The sequence below is a fragment of the Prinia subflava genome, chromosome 14 (genome assembly GCF_021018805.1).
Source record: "Prinia subflava isolate CZ2003 ecotype Zambia chromosome 14, Cam_Psub_1.2, whole genome shotgun sequence".
NCBI classification, from domain to species: domain Eukaryota; kingdom Metazoa; phylum Chordata; class Aves; order Passeriformes; family Cisticolidae; genus Prinia; species Prinia subflava.
The window spans coordinates 881,530-907,748 of record NC_086260.1 but is presented as its reverse complement, the minus strand read 5'-3'; the positions used below and the strand labels follow the sequence as shown (position 1 = coordinate 907,748).

Here is a 26,219-nt window from a genome sequence, read left to right as displayed (position 1 = left end):
GTGTGTTTGTGTTTGTGTGTGTTTGTGGTTGTGTTTGTGGTTGTGTTTGTGTGTGTTTGTGTGTTTATGGTTGTGTTTGTGGTTGTGGTTGTGTGTGTTTGTGTGTGTTTGTGTGTGTGTGTTTGTGTGTGTGTGTGTTTGTGTGTGTTTGTGTGTGTTTGTGCTTGTGTTTGTGTGTGTGTGTGTTTGTGTGTGTTTGTGTGTTTGTGTGTGTTTGTGTTTGTGTGTGTTTGTGTGTTTGTGTGTGTTTGTGTTTGTGTGTGTGTGTGTTTGTGTGTGTGTGTTTGTGTGTTTGTGTGTGTGTTTGTGTGTGTTTGTGTGTGTGTTTGTGTTTGTGTGTGTTTGTGTGTGTGTTTGTGTGTGTGTTTGTGTGTGTTTGTGTGTTTGTGTGTGTGTTTGTGTTTGTGTGTGTTTGTGTGTGTGTGTGTTTGTGTGTGTGTTTGTGTGTGTTTGTGTGTGTGTGTGTGTTTGTGTGTGTGTTTGTGTTTGTGTTTGTGTGTGTGTGTTTGTGTGTGTGTTTGTGTGTTTGTGTTTGTGTGTGTGTTTGTGTGTGTGTTTGTGTGTGTGTTTGTGTTTGTGTGTGTTTGTGTGTGTGTTTGTGTGTGTGTTTGTGTGTGTGTTTGTGTTTGTGTGTGTTTGTGTGTGTGTTTGTGTGTGTTTGTGTGTGTGTTTGTGTGTGTTTGTGTGTGTTTGTGTGTGTTTGTGTGTGTGTTTGTGTGTGTTTGTGTGTGTGTGTGTTTGTGTTTATGTGTTTGTGTGTTTGTGCTTGTGTGTGTGTTCAGGGTGGTTTGGAGGAGGGGAGGCTCCGGGCTGTGTGCCCAGGGCGCTGCAGGGGAGGGCAGGGAGGGGCCAGGCTGGAGCCTGCAGCAGCCCCAGGAGCTGGGGAGCATTTCCTGCACAAATCCCATCCAAAGCCCCCTTCCATGCCCTGCTTTTCACCGTTTGGAAGTGAGGAAAATGGATTTATTTGGGGTGACTGGGACGGGAGATGGGCCTGGCAGCATCCCTAACTCAGTCCAGATGTCCAGCCCCAGCAGAGCCAGCCCAAAGCCAAGCCCAGGGCTGTGTCCAGCTGGGCTGGGTCCTGACCAGGACCTTCACTGTGCAGCCCAGCCCCTGCCTGGTGACACAGCCACAGCCCTCAGGGACAGCTCCAGGGGCTGCACTGCAGCTTGCACAGAAAGCACAGGCATTTTGACAGAGGTGTTTTCAACAAAATGTAATATTTGTTTCCGTTTAAGGGAAATATTTCAAATATTCATTCCAAGGTGTTTGGTTTGGGTCAGACAAAGTGTTTTGGTTCCCTTGAAGGACCCAACAGAAGCCCAGTGCCAACGAGTTGGAAAATGTGAGCTGTGTGCAGGCACAGGCACCCCTGCCCTGCTGGATTTCGTGGCAGCCTTTTCCTAACTCAACAATTGCCTCGCAGAGGGACTCCTGGGGGTGGCTGAGCTTTGGGTGGATTTTTGGGAGGATACTGGGGCAGCCCCCTCGCTAACCCTCAGGCACTGCAGTTTGTACCGTGGAGAACCCTGAGCCACCAGAACACCCTGCTAAGGGCAGGCCTGGGTTGGACTGACTGAGGATAAAATCCATTTTCTCTGGGAGTAAAAATCTCAATCTGCACACACACAGAGCCTGGTTGTGGCCCTGGTGGCCCACCTGATCCCCCCTGTAAGGAATTTACCCTGGTTCTGCTGGTCCACAGCGCCAGGGTCGGTGTGAGGAGCCTGCCAGGCTGTCCTGTCCTGTGCTCTTTAACTCTCCAGACTGGCTCCCCTGCTCTGCCAACAGATCTCAAATTAATGTCCAATCTCTGAAATTAATGTGTTTCCATCGACCTGGGAGGAAGTGGCTCAGCTGTGAGCTGCCAGCCCAGCCCACTGAGGGTGGTCCCCCTGCCCTGAGGCACAGCTCCTGCCCGGGGTGTCCCCTGAAGTCCAGGCTCTGCTCCAGCAGTGCCCTGCTGCTCCCCACAGAGGGGTCAATAATGGCAGGGTGTGTGCATTTTGTCCTGCCCTGACTCCAGGTTCTCTTGAGTGCCTTTCTCTACTCCTCTAGCACTCTAGAAAGCTCTCATTAGCCCAGGCTTTCCTGAGAGAGGAAGGTCAGCACCTGCATTTCCCAAAGCCCTAAATGGGGTTTGACAAATCTGATTTCTCTCATTACAGTAACGAGGCATCTCGAACAAACAGCAGCATTACAGCAGCTCAGAGGTGATGGAGGTGCTCCCAGTCCCTGGAAATTGCTTTTCTTCTGTGGAAAACACAGTGAGTCTTGAAGAGGGAGAGTCAAAAATTGCTGGGTACACCCTGAGCTCAACCCTGTGGTCCTAGACCACATTCCCACCCACGGGAGTTCCTTGGAGAGGATTTTCCATGGCCCCACACGGTGAGGTTGGGTGGAACACGGCCCATCAGAGACCCTGTCTGCAGCAGGCTGGGCTGGGCTGGGCTGGGCTGGGCTGAGCTGAGCTGGGTTGAGTTGAGCTGGGCTGGGCTGGGCTGAGCTGGGCTGGGCTGAGCTGGCCTGGGTGATGCAGCGTGGCACAGCACGATGCAGAGCTGCCTCCCCCAGAGATGAGCTCCAGGATCCAGAGCCCCAGCAGGGGAAGCCAGGGGAAAATTCATTTCATGGAGTAGGACAGGGCACGAGAGGAAGCCGTGGCTGAGCACCAGGAAATGGGGGAAAGGCAAGATTGTCTGATAGCCAGTCTATCAAAGCAAGAGAATAAAGGTAAAAATCCATACCTGAGCCCACATCAACAGCCAGGAGCTGTTAGCACTGCCTGGGGAGAGCAGGCTGTCGATGGGTTTTGCCTGAGCTTGCTGCTGTTGCACACAGGTAAAACCTTGCACAGACCAGGCTTGCTACAAAATGAATGAGGAAGGGCATCAAGGGAATAAATGAAAGAGAAGAGGAAAAGATCTCCACTTGTACAAAATCTGCACAGCCATGGAGAGCCCTTACAGAAAAAAAGTTAAAACTTCATTTACAAAGAGCTCTCCTGACTTGTGTCATAAAATGTTCCAAAACAATCTCATGACTCAATTCCTGCAGCCATTGAAGTAGGAAGAATTACATAAGATCCTCGCTGTTTGCTTTATTTCATGCTTAACTCATATTCTCAATGATTCATTATCAGGATTTGTCAGGACTAATTAAGCAGAGTGCCAGCTGTGGTAGGATTGGGTACCACAGCACCTTCCTGGCTGGGGCTCCACTGGGATCACTGCTCCTAGAGAATTTGGGAATAGCAGCCAGTGTTCAGGGCTTTGGGGCTAACTGGGCTGGTTCACAGGGAATGAATTTAGTGCCTGAATACACGAACTGGAGTTTTCTGAAATTCTATTACAGCAAACAACACAGTCTGTGAAGTTCCCAGGATGATTTTCTTTTCTCTGCTAAAAGCCACCTCTCTTCAGTTCCACAGAAATCATTAAACTCCCCAAAGGGCAGAGCTCGGAGTCAGGAAGGTGTGAGTGTGAAGAGGAGTGGTTATGGAAGGTGTCCTGGGGAGGGTGTCCCTGCCATGGCAGAGGGTTTGGAACTCAGGGGTGGTCCCTAAGGTCCCTTCCCTCCCACACCACTCTGGGGTCCTGTGGTTCTGTGACTCTGTCCAGGCTTTTCCTGCTGACACCAGATGAGCAGTGGGCTCACGGGCTGGGGCAGCAGTGTCCAAACAAAACCCTCCTGACCCGTGTGTGACACAGGCAAAGTCACCCTCAGAGAACCCCCGTGCTGCTGTGCACACCCTGCCATTAAGAACAGAGCCATTAAGAGTGATTAATTTCTGGCAGCAGTGGCAAAAGCGCAGGGGCTGATTTAGAGGGGTGTGAGCCCGGTGGGTGCTGCAGCTCTGCCCATCCCAGCAGGAGCCTCCTGGCAGTGCCCAGGGGTGTGGGGGAGTGCCAGGAGCAGCCCAGCTCAGAGCAGGCAGTGCTGGGCTCTGCAGGACCGAGGCTGCTCCCCAAGGAGGCACCGGGGCCATCCCAGGGCAGGGTCACCCTGGGCTGCAGGAGGAGGACGCCTGAAGCTCCCTGAGGGTGAGGCGTGTGTCACCTCCTCTGAGGGGCACCAGGGGCCATGCCCTAATCGGGGGCTGGCACAGATGTCACCTGTTAGAGGTAGACATAAAATATTTATACACAAATACATAAAGCATTTTCTGTCGCCATTCTTGGGGGGGAAAAAATCTGTCAAGCATTTTTAAAGTGCTTTGCTTAAAATTCGGCGAAGCTGTAAAGGACAGAAAAGGGGCACTGATGGCTGGGAGGGAAGAGCCTCTCAAGAGCACCCTGAGTGATTCCATCAGCCTCAATGCCACCTTGTCCCCTGGAAAAGTCCAGGCAGCACAGCCAGAAGGGGAGGAGGAGACCTGCCTGCGCTGGCTGGGCCCGTTTATTGTCTGACATTACAACACTATTATTATTAGGAGAAAGCTGTCTTATTTAATTATCCTGAATGTGCAATTCCATCATCTCTAATTCAGCAGTGGAGGAAGATGTTCCAAGCATTAAGCGAATCAAAATATTCTCAGTAAATAAGTAACTGAGAGAATAATAAGTGTTTGGAAAGAAGAAGTTATTGTTCCCTGTGACTGGCAGCGGGTTTAATGATTTGGCTGAAGTGCCCATCTAATAGAGCTGCCTGCTTGAAGGATTTGTGATCTCCGAGGAGCGGTTGGGAAGTGTCTCCTGTGGAATTGATTGATCCATCCCTCTGGAGGGCTTGGATGGCTCTCAGAGCCTGGGACAGGGATTATTGATGGGGCTGCAGGGCTGGGAGCCTCCCCGGGCTCTGGGGAACGCCTGTCCCGAGGCAGAGGTGACCCTGAGCTCCTGCTCACAGCGAGGAATCGCTCACCCAAACCCTTGGGGAGAGCAAGGGCTCCCTGCCCTGCCCTTGTGAGCCTGCCTGGGGTGGGAATGGTGGAGCTGCACCTTCAGCACTGGCTACAGTCACACAATCACTGACCATCAGTGATTCAGACCATCAGCGGCTGCTGAGCCGGGCACTGCCAAGGCCAGCTGGGATGGCACCAGCTGAGTGCTCCTGCAGCCTGGCCTCAGCCCCCGCCAGGGCTCCTCCTCCTCCTCCTCCTCCTCCTCCTCCTCCTCCTCAGGGGCAGTAGCCAGGGCACAGGAGGCAGCACCCGGAGTGCCTGCAAATGGAAAATAACTCTGTCAGTGATGCTGTGGGCCTCTGGGAGCACCAGAGGAAGGGAAAGGTTCTCCAAGGGATGGCTGAGGGGGCTCTCAGAGCTGCTCTGCTCTTCCACGTGGTCACACCGGTGTTGCTACACAGAATTAGGCCCAAACCCACTTAGCACAACGTGTTCATGGCAGTTTTTTCTTGGAAACAATCCATAATGTCTTGTAGATTTAATAACTTCATATATTTTATAAATTACGATCTAGTCATAATTTATAATATATTTTAATATTTTATAATTCAATAAGCTGCAATTGTAAAAATAATGTTTCTCTCACATAAATAAGGATCTAGCAAGGTATCTAAGCGACCATGTCCTTGAAGGGAATTTGCTGTCCCCCATCCTCCCTGGAAACCAGAGCCTCACTGACACCTCCTCTTTCTAAACAGCAACAACAAAGCCTCGAGTTAAGGATCTGAGCTTTTCACTGGCCTCTGCTCCAAAAATCCATTATTTTCTGAACAGCAGATAAGCAGGAGCTCTGGCTGCTTTCCCGAGCCTGACTTCACCCAACAAATTAATTGCTTGTACCACGTCCATTACAGTTGTCCAAGCTGACCTCTGCCTGCACGGCAGCCTCTGCCACATCACCAATATTTGAAAGATTGTTTTATTCCTCCTTCCTGCTGCTCCATCACTCTTTGGGCTGCTTCCACTGGCTGGCTGGAACAGAATTTTGTGTTTGCTCTGCCAGCTGCCCAGATGAAGGCAATGTTTAATTACACAGCAGCTCTGACAGGAGGCTCTCCCATGATGGAGACCACGGCACACCCTGAAGGATGCCAGCCATGAGGCCCCTTCCTATCTGACAAAGCTTTTGCTCATCCAGCAGCAATTTGGCTGAATCTTATTTGACAAGCAAGTTCGAAATGGTTTTGAATATTCTCTTGGATGTGTTTAACCAGTGCTTACCTCTAAACAAATTCTCTTGCTAGAAAGATCAGGCTTGGGCTGGGTTTGTTTGTTGAGTTTAGTTTATTTTGCTGGTGAATGTTTAGTTTGTTCTGTGGTTTGGGGTTTTGTGGTGTTTGGTTTTTGGTGGGGTTTTTTTGGTTGGTTGGTTGGTTGGTTGGTTTGGGGTTTTGCAGGGGGGTTTGGTTTTGTTTGATTGTTTGTGGGGTTTTTTTGGTTGGTTTTTTTTTGTGAAGCAGATCTCCCCAAGGGGAGAGGGAGTGTGTCCCCAGCACTGCTGTGGGTGCAGAGGCACAGGTGGGACTTTGGGACTTTGTTCTGGGTGCCTGGGCCTGCCTGGAGTGGTACCAGTGCATCAAACCCCAGTGCTGAGCTCCCTGGTGTGCCATTCTTCGGGTGAGAAAAGCAGAATTGCTTCACTCATGCCCCAGGAGCTCTCCAGGCTGTGCAGGAGTGAGGACAGAGCTCGAAGGCTGAAGGTCAGGAGTGTTCAGTGTGTGGGAGCTCAGAGTGACCGGGGCTGGGCGCTGGGCTGGCCACGCGAGTGCCCCACTGTGCAGTGAAACACAAAGGTGACGTGCAGAGATTTCCCTCCTGTCAGTGCCCCATTAACCACACAAAGTGCTGCCTCCCTGCACCAACATCCCCTCCTGAGCCGTGGGGATTCCAGCTCCAGCTCTCCTGGCACTGAGCACAAGGGGTGGGATGGAAAAGGGGTGGAGCTGGTGTTAACAAGGGAGACCCGGGAAGGGAATCCCGCCGTGCAGCAGATGAGGGGATGTGAGGGCTGGGGATGTGTGTGCAAGGGATGGGGATGTGTGTGCAAGGGGTGGGGATGTGTGTGCAAGGGCTGGGGATGTGTGTGCAAGGGGTGGGGATGTGTGTGCAAGGGCTGGGGATGTGTGTGCAAGGGATGGGGATGTGTGTGCAAGGGCTGGGGATGTGTGTGCAAGGGCTGGGGATGTGTGTGCAAGGGATGGGGATGTGTGTGCAAGGGATGGGGATGGGGCTGGATCAGCTCTACCCCTCTGAGTGCCAGTCTGACAGCACTCTGGAAAATCTCTGAGGAACTGGGGGCCCTTCAGGTCCCTTCCAAGCCCACCCATTCTGTGGCTGGCAGTGTAAAGGGAATCGCCTTTTTAAGGTGTGTGGGTGATTTGAGGGAGCTGAGGGTGCCCAGAGCAGCTGTGGCTGCCCCTGGATCCCCGCAGTGCCCAAGGCCAGGCTGGACAGGGCTTGGAGCAGCCTGGGACAGTGGGAGGTGTCCCTGCCATGGCAGGGGTGGAACAAGACAATCATTAAGGTCCCTCCCAATGCACCCTGTGCCCCTGGGACTGGGCAGGTTCGTACCCACACGGTTCTGCTGGTCCAGAGTGTGTTTGGGGCCAGCGATGAACAGCAGCTACCCCTGCTCTGCCATTTATGAAGGAGGAATTAAAGGTTGTGTCCAAAACAATGTGCTTGGGAACACCTGAGAGATGCATTCTGCACCAGCCTGCAATTGGGAACGTGACCGGGCATGGGTTTGCTGGTCAGAAGGGAACGGCAACAGGTGGTGTCCCCTTGGATGTCGGAGGTTTGGGGTGAAGGGAACAAAGGCAGGAAGTTCCAGCATCCTCCAGATCTGGGTGTGCAGAAGAAAAATGGGTCTGGAGATCTTAAAATAGAACGAGATCAGCTGCATTAGTTCGGGTTTGCGAGTACGGGGTTACATCCAAACTCCTCCTCCTCCTCACCGCTCCATTGGTGCCCACCTCGGCGGGCGGGGGATGTCGCTCCCGTGTCACGATCCGGATTGATGTCTCGCATGCCCCGGGCTGGCCGGGTGCTCCCGCTGTCCCCGGCTGTCCCTGGCTGTCCCCGAGCCCCGCGGCGGCACAGCCGGGCCCCGCGAGCGGGGGAGCCCGGGGCGCTCCGCTCGCCGCCGGGAGAGCGAGGCGGAGGATGCTCCTGCTGCCGCCGCTACCGCCGCGGCTGCTGCTGCTGCTGCTGCTGCCGCCGCTGCTGCCGCCGCTGCTGCTGCCGCTGCTGCTGCCGCTGCTCCGGTGGGGCTGAGCGAGCATCCCCCACGCAGCGCCTTTGGCGGGCGCTCCCGAGCCGCTCTGCCCGGCCCCGGCCGCGGCCGCCCCGGTGTCCCCCCGGTGTGCCCCCGGTGTCCCCGGTCCCCCCAGCGCCGGCGGGTCCGGCTGCACCCGCGATCCCCCTCCCCGGCAGTGCTCGGTGCCGCTCCCGGTGCCCGTGCCCATCCTCCCGGCCGTGCCCACCCGGCGGCCCGGGGCGGTGCGGCGGGCGCTGCGCAGCGGCGGCGGCGGGGCGGGGCGGGGGGCGGGCGGCCCCGGCCGTTTAAAGCGGCAGCGGCGCCCGGCGCTCCCCAGTGCCGGTGCCGGAGCGCGGCGGGCAGGGGAGGGCAGGGCAGGGCAGGGTGGCAGCGGCGGACCCCGCAGCCCTCCCCCGGCCATCCCGGCCCGGCCATCCCGCCCGGCCCGGCCCCCGGGGAGCTGCCGGGGCGGCGGCGGCATCACCATGGGCCGGGCGGGCAGGGTGCTGCGGCTGCTGGCGCTGCTGGAGCTGCCCTGCTGCCTGCTGGAGCTGCTGCTCGGGGAGGCGGCCCGCGGGCAGGAGATGTACGCGCCCCACTCCATCCGGCTGGAGGGGGACATCACCCTGGGCGGCCTCTTCCCTGTGCACGCCAAGGGCTCCCCGGGCTCCCCGGGCTCCCCCTGCGGGGACATCAAGAAGGAGAACGGCATCCACAGGCTGGAGGCGATGCTCTACGCCCTGGACCAGATCAACAGCGACCCGGACCTGCTGCCCAACGTCACGCTGGGCGCCCGCATCCTGGACACCTGCTCCCGGGACACCTACGCGCTGGAGCAGTCCCTCACCTTCGTGCAGGCGCTCATCCAGAAGGACACCTCCGACGTGAGGTGCACCAACGGCGAGCCGCCCGTCTTCGTCAAGCCGGAGAAAGTAGTTGGAGTGATCGGGGCGTCGGGAAGTTCCGTGTCCATTATGGTGGCCAATATCCTCCGGCTGTTCCAGGTAGGGCCGTGCCGCTCGCGGCTCCCCTTGTGCCTCTCCAGGTGCTCCATCCGCCTCCCTCCGGAGCAGCCGCTTCCCCTCCCCGCCTCCCTTCTGCACGGTGCGTGGCGCTTTCTGGATTTATCGCCCCATTTGCACGAAGCAATGCCTGAGGGAAAGGAGGGGGAAAAAAAAAAAAAAAAAAGGAAGAGAAGAGGCGCTGGTTGCGCTGGGTTTGCGTTAGAGCGAGCCATGGCTCGGCGGGGGCGGATGCGGGCGCTCGGCATCCCAGCGGGGATGCATCCCGGCGGGGCAGCTCCGCACGGAGCCCCGGCAGGGCGGCAGGGCCGCGGCCGCCCCGGCCCGGGGGTCGGGACAGGGTCAGGAGGGGCTTTGTGCTGCGGAGCCGGGGCCGTGCGGGGCAGCCCCAGCACCCAGCGCCTGCCCCGGTCGGGTCCCGGCTCCCTCCCGAGCCCGGCCGGCCGGAGCGGGGGCACCGGGGGCGGCTGCAGCCCGGGAGCGCCGCTCCGGCGGCTCCGGGAGGAGCGAGGGATGAGCAGAGCCGGAGGATTAGCGAGCCGTGTGTGTGTGTGTGTGTGTGTGTGCGGGGGAGATGCGCTGCAGCGCCTGCCCGTTCTCCCCCTCCTCGCCTCTCCCCCGTCTGCGCTGCCATCGCGCCCGGCGCTGCACCTCGGGGTGTCGGGGCACGGAGCCCCGGCACCCCCGCTCGTCCTCCTGCCCCGGGGCCGTGCGGGGCCGTCTGGCCGGGTTTGGTCCCCGGGCTGTGGGGTGTCCCCCGGGGCCGGGATGTCCCCCCGGGGCGCTGCTGCAGCCCCGGGCCCCGCAGCGAGCGCCGGCTGCTCCTCGGCAGCGATCGCGGGTGCGGTGACAGTGACAGAAGCGCCACCAGATGCATCGTGAGCAGCGGAGTTCTCTGCTCCCTGTCCTACGCCTTCGCATGCGGAAGGTGGTGGAGGGATTTTTTTTTATTTTTGAGCAGCGGGCGGAGAGATCCCCCGCTCTTCCCAGCTGGAAACTTGTGAGGTTTTCACGGCAAATGCACCCGGTGCTGCCAGCAGCCGCCGAGCCGCCTCACTCCCATCTGCCGGCCGCTGCACCCGAGGCGAGCGGGGCGATGCCGCCCTCGCTCCCCGCTGCCCTCTGCTCTGCCCTGGCCATTTTCCTGAAACAACACCGACGAGCTGCTGCTCTGCCTTGCTCGCCTCCCCTCCTGGCAGATCCGAGCGCATCGCTGCCGGATTCAGCGCTGTGCTGAACCTCCCACAGCGTGTGTGGCTTCCCCGTGCAGCTCCTGCTTTGGCAGCGCCGGCCCCGCTCGGTGCCCGGCATCGCTCCGGCCCCGCTCGGTGCCCGGCATCGCTCCGGCCCCGGCCCCGCTCGGTGCCCGGCATCGCTCCGGCCCCAGCCCCGCTCGGTGCCCGGCATCGCTCCGATCCCGGCCCCGCTCGGTGTCCGGCAGCCCCGCTCCGATCCCGGCCCCGCTCGGTGCCCGGCAATGCTCCGATCCCAGCCCCGCTCGGTGCCTGGCATCGCTCCGATCCCAGCCCCGCTCGGTGCCCGGCCCCGCTCGGTGCCCGGCTCCCTCCCGCTCCAGAGCAGACGCTCTCACGTTCTGGCCGAGCCCAGCAGCTCGGAGGGACGTGAGCGGTGCCGGAGTTGTGCTCAGGTGCGGGTCCAGCAGCCAGGAGGGTGGGATGGGGCAGCTCTTCCACTCCAGTGCTCATCCCCCAGCAGGTCCGGGGCTCTCCCTACCTAGAGGCAGTTCAGAAGGGAAAGCGAGGCACCAGAGCCTTTTGGATGATGGCACAACACCTGCAAAGCCTTTGGTGATGTGTGATGTAGTGGAGTTTGCAGAAAATAAGATATTCGGACAGTTTCTCCATGTAGAGATATTTATATAAACTAAATAATATATGGTGACTAAGCATCTGTTCAAAACTGCAATTCAACCAGATCATCCAGGAAGCAGTAACTGGCCCATACTGAGGGATTTCACCCTGGAATTTACTGGGATTTTACTGAGGGAATATCTGTTTTGCAGCGTGGATGAGTGCTGGAAGCAGATCTTCTATGCTGTAAGACTGTTCCCTATTGTCCTCTCCTCCTTCAAAACGGAGTTCAGAACACGTTCAGCCAAAGAGAAATAGAAAAGAACTATTTTAGGAGGAGAGCTGGACCTGTTCAACAATTTAGTGTCATTGTGTGTGGGTGGATGAGAAGCTCTAAGTTGGTGAAAAGAAGAAAACCAAGTAGCAATCACAAAAAATCTTGTTAACTCTCTGAAGCTCCTGAGTGTGGTGTCCAGCTCCTTTCTCCGGGTCACTGTGGGTTTTACTGGGCAGTGGGTGAGGGGTGGGCGGATGGCTCTTGAACACTTCCTTGCATGCCCAAACTGGCTTTTCCCTCACATCTGCTGGGTAAAAGCTCTGCAGGGCCCTGCAAAGAAATCTTACTGGAGTTTCTGCTTCTCTGACAATGCCGTGGAAGAGAAGTATTTGTGCTGTGCTTTAATGTAGGGAGAAAATCTGCATAAATATTTCTCTCTGTATATATATAACCCATCCAGAGCCCAGCAGGGCTCCCTCAGCCAGCTCCTGGTGCTTCAGGCTCTTCCTCCCCAGCAGGGGCCGGGCCCCTCCAGGCTGCTCATCTTCCTCTCTGCATGGGAGGTTCTGTTATCTCTGCCTGCAGCTCACGGCTCCAGCGCAGAGGGCTGGGAGCAGCAGCAGCTAAAGCCAACAGGTGGATCAGCAGGGAGAGCCTCTGCCAGGCTCCTCTGCCTGGAACTCATCCACGCAATTACTGCTGGAAGTGTTGTAGGAGCTTTCCTGGGGTGAAAAAAATGATGGGAGGGATGTCCGTGACACTTGGGGTTTTGCTGTGTGATCTCTCCCCTGCCTCTGCAGCCCTCCCCTCACTTGTCCCTGAATTGCTCCTTGGGTAGAAGAGGCTGGGAATAGTTGGGGTGGGAGGGCTGCTCCGGGAGTGTGGGGAAGGCACAGAGTCCTGCTGGAGCCCAGGCCAGCTGTGACCCTGCCTCTCCCTTTCCCCAGCTGGAGGGTTTGGGGTGGTCGCAGCTCCTGCTGGGTCCCACAGGACCTGTGAGTGGGCACAGGGACTGCCAGGGTGGCAGGGTGCCTCACCAGGCCCCGATAGGAGGATTCCAGAATGAAGTGGGGAGGGATGGAAGTGCCCTGTGTGAGCTCAGGGTCTGAGGGAGGGAGGGGAGAGCCTTCAGTGTCTGCCACAGCCAAGGTCTTGGTGGGCCCTGCTGGAGGAACCTGGGTGAGGAGCATCAGCAGTGGCTGGTGAGGAGCAGGCAGAGCCCACCCTGAGCAGGGGGAGCAGGCCTGGAGTGCCCGGGAGCTTCTCCAGCTTGGCCATGGCTTCCCCGGGCAGGGCTGGGGGTGGGAGATGCTTCGGGCTGGGTTCTTTATTCTCCATCTCTGTTCTTTACCTTCCCCCCATCCAGTGAGTGTTCTGGCAGGAGTGACAGGGCAGAGCCCTTTTTCTGCATCCCCTGTGTGCCATCCCCTGTGTGCCATCCATGCCTGGGAAGGGCTGCCCAGGCAGGAATGGGGCACAGGGCAGGTGTGTGCCCAGCCCAGGCCTGCCCATGCTGCAGCACAGCATTAATGCCCAGAGGGACCAGTCTGGGGCTGCACACGAGCATTGATGCCCAGAGGGACCAGCCTGGGGCTGCACACAAGCACTGATGCCCAGAGGGACCAGCCTGGGGCTGCAGCACAGCATTGATACCCAGAGGGACCAGCCTGGGGCTGCAGCACAGCATTGATACCCAGAGGGACCAGTCTGGGGCTGCAGCACAGCACTGATACCCAGAGGGACCAGCCTGGGGCTGCACACGAGCATTGATGCCCAGAGGGACCAGCCTGGGGCTGCTGAGCGTGGGGATGGCCCTGCACCAACACTCGAGTGTGTCAAAGGCAGGGGCTCCTTTACAACACAATTCTATCAGTGCACACCAGTAAACAGCAGCCCGGTCATAAATTAAATATCTCTCCTAAAAATAACACCAAAATAATTTGGAAAGCTGCTTCCAAATGCACCGGGGAGTTCAGGCAGGATGTTTTTAGGCTGCTGGTTTTGCTTTGGAGAAAACGCTGTTCCTTTGCAGGGTTGCAGCTTTCCCTACAAATGGAACTCCATGATAAAACCATTGCCAGGGTGTTTCATATTTTCTGGGAGTAGAGCCACACAGTATGGGGAATATCAGAACCCTGATTTCTTTTTTAATGCTGGAAAGCTTATTTTTGTGCTCTCATAGAACCACAGACTTCTCATGACAGGCTCTAATGATGAACAAATTACTGCTTCAGGTTTGTGTCCTCGGTTGATGCAATTTGAAAGAGTCAGTCAAGAATAATTTCGTTCTTGTCTAAATCCCTGTGGGATTTTATCAGGGGTGGCTCTTGTGGCCCAGAGGGGGCTGTTCCTGAGCCCCTCCAGGGAACTGCAGCCAAGTGGGCTGAGGGAGTGCAGGGAGATTGGGAGTGTAAATGGGAACATCCCTGATCTCCCCGGGGGTGTTGGCTGCCTTTCCTTCCTGCCGAAGGAGGAGGATGACAGTTGCAGTCCTGCCTTCTGCTCCAGACACAGTAATCACAAAAATGAGATTATTTGGAAAGGAAGGGAGCTTAAAAGTGCAGCTCTGAGTTGGAGGCTGCTCTTTTCTTGCCAAATGGACACGCTTTTCCCAGGCTCTCTGGGGGAGGCTGTGGGGCTGGGGCATGGGATGGGATTGGATTGGGATTGGATTGGGATTGGGATGGGCTCAGCTGCTCCAGGGAGCGAGGGGAGCACTGGAGCCTGCTCCTGCCAGGAATGCTGCTCGGGCCCAGGGAGGAAGGGCAGGGCTGTGTGAGGATGTACAGAACCAAGGTGTGATCCCGTGGTTCCAGCAGATCCCTGGGAAGCGCTTGGTTTCTGATGAATTGCACACTGCTGATCTGAGCAGTTTCTAGAAACTCCTTTTCATGCCCAGGAAGATGTAAACTGGTTGTTCCTCCCTCTCTCAGCTCACATTTCTTGCAGGAATGTGGGATACAGGCCCATTCCAGGGGGTGTAATTTCCATTCCAAATCCATTCTTGAGCCCCTCTTGCCGACCTCGCCCTGAGGAGATGCTGGGGAAGTTGAATTGATGGAATGTACCTGGGCTCTCACTGGGGCTTGGGAAGAAAATCCCACATTTCGGCACTATTCTTCTCTGGATGCTAATTCATGTGAACTCCTGACCTGATTGTTGTTGCATTTTCCTCTCCTCACTTCAAACAGGACAATACTTTTTAGGCAATGGAGTAATGATTCATTTTAGAAAAGATATTTCAGGAAACTCCACATTTTTTAGCTTCTCACATAGAGAATGGAACAAAAAACTGAAAATAGGAAACAGCAACCTTTAATTCTTTGCCTCTTCTCAAAAAAAAAAGGGGGGTTTGTGTTCCTTAATGAGCTTTCACTCCAGCAGCCCCTCAATATTTGTCCTTGCTGTTAGTGAGCCCTGATATGTGCCAGCACCCCCAGCATGCAGGGCTGTGCTCAGCTGTGAGGCTGCACCAGGGAGATGTGGAATCTGATTTTCCCTGTATAAATAAAAGGCCAGGAAAATCCTCACTTCAAGAATTCCACATGGGGAGTCACTAATGAGAGGTTGGAGGTGCTGTGAATGTATTTTTCTGGAACGCTGTGTTTTGGAGGTAAAATTCATTTTCTTGACAAGGCAAAATTCAATTTGAGCAATAATCTTGGCTCTTAATCTGTTTTCAAGTGTCTCTCTTGAGGCAGAAGGGACTGCAAAGGGTCATTTGGAAGGAGAGTGTTTCTGCCAGGAGAGGAATGCTCATCCCTGGAGAGGGAGGGATGATGGGCAGAGCGTTCAGGGGTGATTGGGGCTGGCACGAGGGGTGCAGGGACAGGGAGAGCAGGTTTTCAGCAAGTTCACTTGTGCAATTCCCAATCTGCTCTTTGAAACAAAATAAGGTGACCTCTCTGGAATGACAAATGGAGGGATCATTTAAAGGCATTAATTTTTATGAAAGAATTATTGATCTGCTTTGGAATCTCATCACAGTAATACTACAAAACTACATGTACTCTGTTCCGTATTTTATTCTATTAAATAAGTTTTGCTTGGAGGCATTAAAACCATCCAGCACAACACTCTGTTTCATAAGATCAGATGTTATTATTTCTATTTATAGTTGTATTCAAATTAATCTCAATGAGTGACAATGCTGACTGTCCCAGACGCTGGACCATGATGAATTTTATCATAATATTGGGAGATACGAAGCATGTAATTAAGGCTGTTTGGAGAGCATGGAATCCAATCTAGCCAGGTCATTAGTGTGGGGAGAGGGTACCCAGGCAGAGAAATCTAGAGGAGAACAAGGATTTCCAGAGCTTTGCTCGTTACTGATGATTCACGAGGTCCTTCTGCTGAAGGCACTGCAGTCACTCTGAGCCATCACCAGTGTGAGGGGCAGACAGGCAGCTCCTGTTCTGGGCCAGGAAAAGTGCTGAGCTCCCTCCTGGCACTCCCCGTGTGCCTCCTGAGCCCAGCCCCGGCTGCTGCACCAGGGGCAGAGACTCTGGCGGTTCTTGGTGTCAGGGCTGGAGCTCTTTGATGTCCCCGTGTCCCCAGGGCCACCCTGGGCTGTGTGTGCCCTGTTCTTTGGCAGCTCAGGGGGTGCCCAGGGGTGCCCAGCTCCCTGGGCTGTGTGTGCCCTGTTCTTTGGCAGCTCAGGGGTGCAGGGGGTGCCCAGGGGTGCCCAGGGGTGCCCAGCTCCCTGGGCTGTGTTTTGGAGCAAAGCCTTTTGCAGCAGAGCAGGTGTCAGGTGCAGGATGGTGCACACATGGGATCCCACAGGGATCCCACCCCTTCTGCGGGGACAGAGTGGCCCTGGGTGGCAGAGGGCAGCCCCAGGCCCCCGTGGCTGAGGCTGTGGTGCTGGGGACACTTTTGCTGTGTCATTTGGGACCTGGAGAGCATTAAGATGCTGTGTGAGTGCTGGGCTTTCTCTTATCCCTCAGCTGTCGGGTAATGCTGGCCAGTGCCTCCCTTCCCAGTCCTTCTAAATGAGCTTGGCAAGCGTTCCCAAAGCCCTGGGACGTGCTCCTGGCTGGAGATCCCTCCCTGAGCCTTGGGATCAGTGAAACACTTGGGCTGCCCGGCCTCTGACTGACACTGGGAAGAGGAGGAAGCCTGGAGGCCTCCCCTTCCCAATGCCCTGTGCAGTGTTTGCACATTCAGGGCACATCCAACAGCTCTGTTTTGGTCTGGGTTCTTGGGAAAAGGATGGCCTGAGCTGTGGGGGCAGAGGGGAGGGTCTGGAGCAGTCACAGGTCACAAGATTTCATCCTGATGATGGTCCTGCTTAATGCCTCTGAGCATGGTTGCGTGTGGGGGTGTTTTTATATATAAAGATATAATAGACAGTTAATATTATAATAAATATACTGTTGTTGTATATGCTTCTGCTGCAAATGGGAGCTGTTTCTTTAGGGTCTTGCTCAGATCTGGGGCTGGGAAGGGGAGAGCTGCCCACCCTGCCAGGGAGCAATTCCTGCCCTTTGGATGGCACCTGTGGAGCCAGGCTGGTCCTAGCAGGTGCCTAAACCCCCCTGCAAACTTTTCTGAGGAATGTTCTACAGCCTTCAAGGAAGACTGGTGATTTTTCCTCTTAGTACTGAGCTTTCATCCCCTTTGCTGGAAGTTTTCCTGGTTGTTCTGGCTCTGTTTTCACAGCAGGCTTTGATGCTTGAGTGCAACACAAAGTGCAGTAGGGATGTTCCTACAGCAAGGCTTTTGCTCTCCCTTTGATACTCGAAGAGAGATCCAAAAAGCAGAGGTGTGGAGATGAATGCGCTGTGGTGGGACTTGTGGAGCTCCAGCTCTGCCTGAGCCAGGCTCAAGGGGTCAGCCCCCATTTCCAGTGCTCTGGGGACCAGAGGTAAATTTAAATTCTGTCTCATCCCAGTGGTACATTACCAGTCTGGACTACTTGTGTTCAAAACAACCCAACAGAAATCCCACAAGAGGTTTGCTTCCACAATAACCCTTCTTTAAAGAACCAAAGATTTTCCAAATGAAGAAAATAATGAAATCCCAGTTCTCCTTACTCAGTATCTTTGATGACAAGGGCAGAGGGATCTGTGTCCCTATGATGTCTCAGGTGGAAATGCCCAGGTTTGGTTCTTTGCAAATTTGTTTCCTCTCCTGCCCTTTTAGGATTTGTGTACAGCAAAGCAAGCCCAGACACCACTAATTTCCTAACAAATTCCTTATTTCATACATATTTTAATACCGGTAATTATGCATTCAGCAGAGGGGAGATTTGTTTCGTGTCATTAAATTCGGCCTCACCATGTGTGTGGTGTTTGTGCAGGCAGAGCAGGCTGAGTGCCAGGCTCTGGGCAGCTCTGGTGGCACAGGGGGAGTGTGTCCCTCTGCAGGGCTGTCCTCAGGAGGCTGGAGGGGGACAGCAGGAGCCCTTCCTCTCTGCAAATGCAGGATTTGGGCCTCAGGGGTGCAGCAGGTTCTGTGGCAGTCACAACAGCCCCAGGTCCTTGGTGGGAGTCTCAGGTGGGGTGCAGCTCTGGGCTGTGCACCCTCTGTGCACCCCATGGCACCCCCGTTTGGGGGGCCACCAACATCACACCGATCTACTTCCAAAAGAAATTTATAAATACGGGCTGTGGTCCAGCAGAACTTTTCAAATACAAATTTATTTTTAGCTGTCCTGAGAGAAACACAGATGAGTCAGTGGTAGAAGTCAATGTTCCATGGCAGAGAAAGCTTGGGGTGCCTGACTGCGGGTGCCAGGGCAGAGCCCTTGTCCCCACGCATGTCCTGCTGTCCTGGCACAGCAATTGCTGCTCTAGAATCCCCTCTTGCCACCCAGCCTGCTGCTGAAATAATAAGACACAGTAAATCTAATGGATGGCTGGAATTGCACTCTGGGGTTTGATGGCAGCATCTCCCCCAGCAGACAGGACTGAGTTGTTTCCCGTGTGGATCCCATCAAAACCGAGTCCTAATGGATAGGATCAAGGCCAAATTCCATTTAATAAAAAATGGCAGGAATAACTACAAAAATAAAGACAAACTGTCAGCTCAGATTTGGCAGGAAGTTGTTATTTTTGCAGGAATAAAATCCAGCACTAATAGAGATGGTTTAGTGATTTTTAAAGCAGGTAATTTTGTGTCAGGGCTTGAATGCACAGAAATTATATTGACAATAAAAATTAATTAAACGACTTTTTGTGGGTTTGTAGTTTTTCTATCTGACAGCAGTACAGAAAATCTCTGAATAACTGGATGATCCTGGAGGTGCCTTCCATCCCAACCCATTCCACGCATGATGATGCAAAGGAAATTATCTTTTTGAGATGTGTCTACTGTGGCTGCAGTGGAGGATTTCCAAAGGAGGAGAAGATGTTCTGATTCCCCAGCAAACCTTGGACAACTGGAATGGACAACTGGAATGGAATGAGTGCTCTTGTTTGGCTAAACTGGAAATGTGGGAATGAGGAATGGCCTGGGTTTTCCAGCCCCATGGAGGATCCCAGGGCAGCTGCACAGGTCCTTCCCTACCACACCAGGATCTCCAACACCTCAGTGTGAAACAGGAGCAGAGCAGAGGTAACGGAGTCCCTGGAAAAGCCACTTTCCTTCTTCAGGAATATTTCAGTGATGTGGTAAACTGTGAAGAGCATTAAATCCATGAAGGAATGAAATAAATCCCAAATACAATTTTTCCCACCTGTGAAAAATGTGTTTTGCTGGGGAATCGAATTGTTGTTAAAAAAAGCCTCCCACCCCGTGCTTATTTGCTCAGGAAGAATCTCCTTGCATTTGAGAAGAGAACAAAATAACTCTGAGCGCAGAAGCACCGAGGGCTGTGTCTGTAGAATGCCCTGCTCGAGCCCAGCCAAGGCTGTGCTGCTCCATCTGGCAGTGAAACGCTGGTGGAGCCTCCTCAGCCGTGCCTCCCGTGGCTCTGCTGTGACAGATGTGGATGGACACACAGCCCGGGGCTGGCTCTGGGTGTGCTCCTCTGCTGGAGCCCTCAGTTCAGATTTCACCTGTGCTGCCTCTTTGCTGGTTATCAGGAGCTGAGCCTGGCTCCACGTGCAGAACCGGAGTGGGGCCTTTCCTGGGAATCACGGAATCATTAAGGCTGGAAAAGAGCTCCAGGATGAAGTCCAGCCCTTGGAGTGGGTGTGGGGCTCCTCTGACCCCTAGCCCAGCAGTGGTGTGTCAGCAAGGACAGGCTGCAGGAGGAGCTGAGGGGCTGCATCCTGCTCTGGAGCAGTTGCAGCAGTTTTTCAGGAATGCCAGCACTTCCCGGGGCAGGCTGGCTGATTTGTGGCCCCTGTGTGCAGCAGGGGATGGGACAGACTCAGGCAGTGCTTCATTGAGAAATGTTGCTTTGCTTTGCCTTTTGCTGCTTTCTCACAGTGAATTTTTTAGCAATGAATGTGTGAGCTGGGTGTGCCTCTCCCTCTTCCCAGAGCAGCTGGGGCTGCCCTGGATCCCTGCAGTGCCCAGGTTGGACACTGGGGCTGGAGCAGCCTGGGGCAGTGGGAGGTGTCCCTGCCAGGGCAGGGGTGGCACTGAGGGGGATTTAAGGTCCCTTCCAACCCCGCCATCCCAGGATCCCCTGGCCCAGTGCTGCAGGGCAGAGCTGCCCCTGCCCTGGGAGTGTCCAAGTGCTGGTGAATCCCCTGGGATGCTGGGCACAGGGAAGGGGCATGCTCGGGTAAGTGACAGCCTGTCACTGCACGGAGCAAAACACTCTCAGGAGCTGGAGCAATTTCAGAAATAGAAAGCAGGGAGCAAATGGCCTGGCAGGGAGAGGCAGCAGTGGGAGAGATGGAATTGCCCTAATGGGCTCAGGCTGTGCTGGGGATGGAGGGCTGTGAGCTGCAGGGGGGAGCACAGGGACTGCTCCTTCCTGCCCCTTTAGCAAAGTTATTTTTGTTCCTAATTTGGACAGAGAACTTCCCCAGACTTGTTTGGGTGCCGTGAGGGGCTGCTGGTGCTGGGCTGGGCGCTGCTTCTCCTGGGGGGTGGTGGGGAACAATGGCAAACCCAGGGCAGCTCTGGGAGCTGCTGTTATATTGCAAAATCGAAGGAATCTGTATCCAAGGAAATCTGTCAGGCCTGGGCTGGACAATACCTGGTGCCAAAGAGCAGGACATGACCTGACTCCTGCCTGCAGCAGGCGAGGGCTTGGTGCCAGCTCAGGGAAGCTGAGATGTGATTTTTAGCTGATTTTTATCGCACCCCTTGCTCTTGGTCCCGGGGCTTCCCCAATGAGCCCCAGCAGCCCCACGGACCCTGCTGTACCCAGGGACAGCCCAGGGACCTCCCAGTGCCCAGGGACGAGTGGCACATCCACAGGAGCAGGGCCTGCCTGTGCCCGTGCTCAGTGTGGGGGAGCTCCTGCAGCCTCTCAAACTTGGCAGGTTCACGGTCAGAACAGCAAAACAAGGTAGAATTTTTTTTTTTTTTTTTTTTTTTTTTTTTTTTTGCTTTGCAGGTTATTTTTTCCCCCTCATCTTTCTCCCAGTGCTCACATAAATCAAGCGAAATGTGGTACAACTGGAATCTGTTTTCCTTAACAGTTGGCAAAGTGGTGTCTGTGCTATTGAACCTGAATCCTTTGGCAGATGCCAAACCCACAGAGCCCTTCCCATTTTATTTTAAAGCCATGCTGCTCATCCTCCTTTCAGGCGTCACAGATATAACAGATATATTTGGAAGACATTGTTTGGGGTTTTTTTTGATCTATAAAATACAGCCTGTCATAGAAATGGGTGTGTAACTCAGCAGAATCCGTGTGTGATGTATAAACCCTTCACAGTGGGGAATGTGCTAAGGATTTGTCTTGGGGAGAGATGGCCAGGAAGGGTTTGACCTCAACCAGGGCTTCTCCCTGCTCATATAACAGTAAAAATATACAAATTATTGCAGTGACAGTGCATAAAGGGCTGGGTTCTGCCTGGAGTGGATTTGTTAGCACCACGGTAGGGCCATTGCCTTGGGGTTTGCCTCGGGTTCTTTCAGGGACAGACACAAAATCTGCTGGAAATCACCAGCCCCCCATTTCCTCACAGAGCTTTGGGAAGGGGAATTCTGCTGGGCTTCAGGCAGTGCTCATACAGTGTCTCCTCCTGCAGGAGAGAACGCTGTGCACTTGTCCCGGGGGCTGATCTCTGCTGCCAGCATTGCTGAGCTCCAGTCCCAGCCCTGCCTGGGAGCCCCAGCGCAGGGGGGAAGGTTGCCGGGATTTTGGCAGGCAGGCGCTGTTGGGTTTGCTCAGGTGGACGTGCTGGTGCTGCCAGCAGCACCGAGGTGAGGGGCTCAGGGAATGCCTGGGGTGAAATCTGCTCCGTGCCCTGGCAGCACAGAACCCCAGTGCTGGGGCTGAGCAGAGCTGTGAGGATCCCACCCGTGCCCGAGGATCAGAGCCTTTCCCTGGCACTGCAGAGGGATCAATGGGGTCTTTAATGAATGCCTGACAGACCTGACCCGTGTGGCAGCAGCAGAGCCCCCCACAGCCCGTGCTGAGCCTCAGGCCCAGCTCAGAGCTGCCAGCCTGAGCCAGTGCTCAGCCCTGCGCTGGATGGAGCAGACAAACACACCCCGTGTTATTGCTCTGTCCCTCTGTTAGAGCGCACTTCTCACGTTAATGAGCTGATTTTTTTTTCCCCACTTCGCACTTTCGCATTCCGCCTCTCCAGAAGGGATTTTAAGTTCACACCTTGCTGACAGAACACGATTGTGGGGATTAGAGGTCACAGCCTGGCTGGTGGCTGTGGCCAGCAGCTCCTCCGAGGTGCTGTGACACTGCAGCCAAAAGCCACAGACAGAGATCCAGGTGAAAAGAGGAGTGGGGCCATGTGCTTGATTTAAGATGTGATCACACTCTTCGGACTTCATGAACTGAACAAAAATGCCCCCTATCCCAATAGAAAAATACTTAAAAATACAAATTTCTAAAAACCTTGCAGCCACAGAGCTGCCTCAAGCCCCAAAACACAAAGCCGTGGTTGAACAGTTATTCTGATTGGAGTGGAGGTCTCATGGTAGCTCCTGGCTACAGGAGCTGGATATTAAAAGCCACACAAATACAATGGCTACAGCAGTAAAATGTGCTCTGAGATGCTCAGGACATTCCTCATGCCTTTCTCCAGTCCAGGAAAGAACCTAAGTCTGTGAGCCATATATTTTATAGGCAATTTGAACATTTTAATTCATTTTGGCGCTTTGAGAAGTGAAGGGAGACGTTTAAAGTAAAGAGATCTGCTCTCTCTGTGAAAACCTGATTGATACAAAAAGCTGATGAATAATACATTAAGTAGTGAGAAGTGGTACTCATGAGCTGTGTGAAGTGTGGAAGGATAATTCCCTGTGTGGAGACCAGCCCTGCTCTCCCTGGGCACCCATCCCGTGGGGGATGGCACTTCCCAGCCCTCTCCTGCGTTTGTTCCCTAACCCAGGGAATTATTGGCTATCTGGGCATCCCCAGTGCTTCTTCCTCTTCCCAGAGTCTGCCATCCTGTCCCAGCATGAATTCCCCCCTGGCACGGAGGTGATGAGGAGCTGATGAGAAAACTCGGGAGGCTGTGCTGGAGCTGGGTGAGGGTGGCACCGGATCTGCCCTCGGGGTGAAACCCGACCTGAGCCCAGCCCGGGAACCCTCCTGCTTCTCCCCTGTTAATGACTCTAATTGCCCTAATGAGACACTGCAGTTAAGTTGTCTCTCTCTCTCTCCCGCCCATGATTTTTTCTTTAGCTTTTCCCAAAGTTGATTTTTCCCCATGTGCTGCTCTCACGCGTGGCTCTGTACATTAACAATTGGGAGACGACAGTTCTTCTGTATCTTTTCTAAAATGTTCCCTGGGGAATTATGCTTCAACCAGGGAAACTGTATGTTTCATTATCAAAAAGGTTTCAGGCGTTATCAGAGTCTTTTTGTTAGAGTTGTCATGGAGGTTTTTATTATTATTGTTAAATTGAATAATGGGGAGGAACCTGTTCTTAAGCCTTTGCACAAGAACTAAAATTTAAATCCAGATAAATCTGCTCTGTTTGTAAAAGTGACTTTTTAAGGTTAACTGCATTTAGTTCCAATCATTGGAAGTGCAGCTTTGTTACTTTATCTGAATTAGATAGCGAGGGGTTTTGCAGCTGTAATAAGGGAAGATTGAACTTGACTTCTAAATGCAGATGGAATGTCTGGGAGTTATTTTTCAGGGCCTGATTTCTTGGTAATCACAAGAAACCCTCCATGAGGCCTCACAGCGCTGCTGCAGGAGCCCAGCAGGGCTGGAGCCTTTTGGAAGTGACAGGGAAACAGAGCTCAGAACCACGGGTTGGGTTGGAAGGGACCTTAAATCCCCTCCAGTGCCACCCCTGCCATGGCAGGGACACCTCCCACTGTCCCAGGCTGCTCCAGCCCCAGTGTCCAGCCTGGCCTTGGGCACTGCCAGGGATGCAGGGGCAGCCACAGCTGCTCTGAGCTGCTGCCAATGGAGCTGGAGGTGAATTTTGTTCCTAGGAAACGCCAAATCTCCCTTTTGGGTGGGACTGAGGTGCTCCCAGCAGCCGGGCTGGAGACAGCCCTGCCCTGGGGACAGCCCTGCCCTGGGGACAGCCCTGCCCTGGGGACAGCCCAGCCCTGCCCTGGGGACAGCCCTGCCCTGGGGACAGCCCTGCCCTGCCCTGGGGACAGCCCTGTCCTGCCCTGAGGACAGCCCCACCCTGCTCTGCCCTGCCCTGGGGACTGCCCTGCCCTGCCCTGGGGACAGCCCTACCCTGGGGACAGCCCTGCCCTGCCCTGCCCTGGGGCCAGCCCTGCCCTGGGGACAGCCCTGCCCTGCCCTGGGGACAGTCCTGCCCTGCCCTGGGGACAGCCCCGCCCTGCCCTGGGGACAGTCCTGCCCTGGGGACAGCCCTGCCCTGCCCTGGGGACAGCCCCACCCTGCTCTGCCCTGCCCTGCCCTGGGGACAGCCCTGCCCTGCCCTGGGGACAGCCCCACCCTGCTCTGCCCTGCCCTGCCCTGCCCTGCCCTGGGGACAGCCCTGCCCTGGGGACAGCCCTGCCCTGCTCTGCCCTGCCCTGGGGACAGCCCTGCCCTGCCCTGGGGACAGCCCTGTCCTGCCCTGAGGACAGCCCCACCCTGCCCTGCCCTGCCCTGGGGACAGCCCAGCCTTGCCCTGGGGACAGCCCTGTCCTGGGGACAGCCCTGCCCTGCCCTGGGGACAGCCCTGCCCTGGGGACAGCCCTGCCCCGGGGCACAGGGGCTGATTGTGATTCTGCACTAAACGAGCGCTACCTGGAGCCATCAAAGATCCTGCGATGCAACAGCTCCGGATCCTGGGGGCTGCGATGAAGCCTGAATGAGCAATAAGGAGATGAAAAAGTTGGCTGAGAGCAGCTCCTGCAGCTGGGAGTCACCGCAGCAAGCAGTGGAGCCTCTTTGAAATGTGGGTCAGATCCAGCAAAGGGGCTTCAAACAGTTTTGTCTAAAGGAAAAAAAAAGAAGAGTAGTTTGGAAATGTCAATAAAATAATAATTCATCTCAGCATATTCAGGCTGCCAGACTTCAGGGAGCACCCAGTTCAGAGAAAGCATGAAATGTAAATACTTTATGTAATGCTGGCTGTGACCATCGGCCTCATTATGCCTCTGAAATTCATCATTTTTGCCTTTGGATGCTGAAATTTGTTGACAATCCGGAGGAAGAAGGGTCCCCCCGGACTGCTGTGGTGAGGTGCTGTGGGAACTTTTCTTCTAATTACGGCAGGAAGGCAAATTGCAGGAGGCTTTTTAAAATAACAAGTGAACATAGTGACCTTTTTTACAAAGGCTTTGATGAAAGATGTGAAAAAAATGGAATTCATTAGAATATTTCTAATTTTCTGACATTCAAATAGGAGAGACTTTCTCAAAGTGCATCTTCTCAAACATTTATCGTTAAATGTCGTCATTTAACAAAGGTCCCCGGACTCTTTGCATGCCAGTGAACCCAAGATTGAATTTAGAAATATAAACTCTACAGAAGGAAAGAATTTCCTCCTGTGTCTACAGTGCTGTCCTACAATTCATTACTGTGGTGTAAATGCCTGAATGAGTTCAGTCTAAAGGTGCATAAATGCATTTCAATGAATTTAAAATTAGGACTATTAAAATAACTGTGCAAATCCCCTAAGAGCATTTGGGGACAAAATTAAATGCAGGGCACACATAAAATATATTAAAAATAAATATCTATATAAATGAATGATTGTATATGATTGCAACATTATCAGGTTTGGGGTTTTATTGGGATTCATAAGGAACCACAAAAATAATTCTTGAGGCGTTTTCCAGGAGCGCAGGGAAGGTGCAGAGCAGCACTGAGGGCTGTTTGTGCTGGTTTGGTGCCAGTGCTGGGGTTGGTGGGCTCTGTTTGGGGGTCTGGCTTGGCTGGAGAACCCCGAGCCCACCCCCCTGCCCAGGGCTTTGTTTAGGGACACCAGGGCCCGTCCCTGTGCTGGAGGATTCCTGTGCAAGCAGGAAAAACAAAGGGATGGGCCAGAGGCGCTGTCTGCTCCTGCTGAGGGAACTCCGGGGGCTGAGCAGGGGAAGGAATCCCTGGGAGGGAACTTCAGAGTGGGAATCCCTGCGGGAGCCACAGGCACCCTTCCCCAGCCACATGTGCTCCCGTGGGACCTTTCCCTTTCCCTTTCCCTTTCCCTTTCCCTTTCCCTTTCCCTTTCCCTTTCCCTTTCTCTTTCTCTTTCCCTTTCCCTTTCCCTTCCTTTCCTCCAAGGCTTGAGATCCTTGCCCAGGTTTCCCTGGATGCTCCATGTCCCTGGAGCAGACGTGTTCTCTGTGTTCTCCGTGTTCTCCGTGTTCTCCGTGTTCTCCGTGTTCCCCGTGGAGGAGCAGGGGCTGTGGCAGCAGCTCCTGCTGGTTCTCCAGCACGCTGGGGCTCCTGGTGCCAGGCCGTGTGTTGGGACAGCGAGTACA

General features: G+C 54.6%; 1 protein-coding gene across 1 annotated transcript in view; it reads left to right on the top strand.

The window, feature by feature from the left end:
• Positions 1-8,499: 8,499 nt before the first annotated feature.
• Positions 8,500-26,219, top strand: part of GRM7 (glutamate metabotropic receptor 7) — a 171,173-nt gene continuing 153,453 nt past the window's right edge. Inside the window, exon 1 of the mRNA XM_063411800.1 lies at positions 8,500-9,169. Within this exon, the coding sequence (XP_063267870.1) occupies positions 8,651-9,169 (519 nt within the window). The 5' untranslated portion in view covers positions 8,500-8,650. The remainder of the gene's footprint in view (positions 9,170-26,219) is intronic.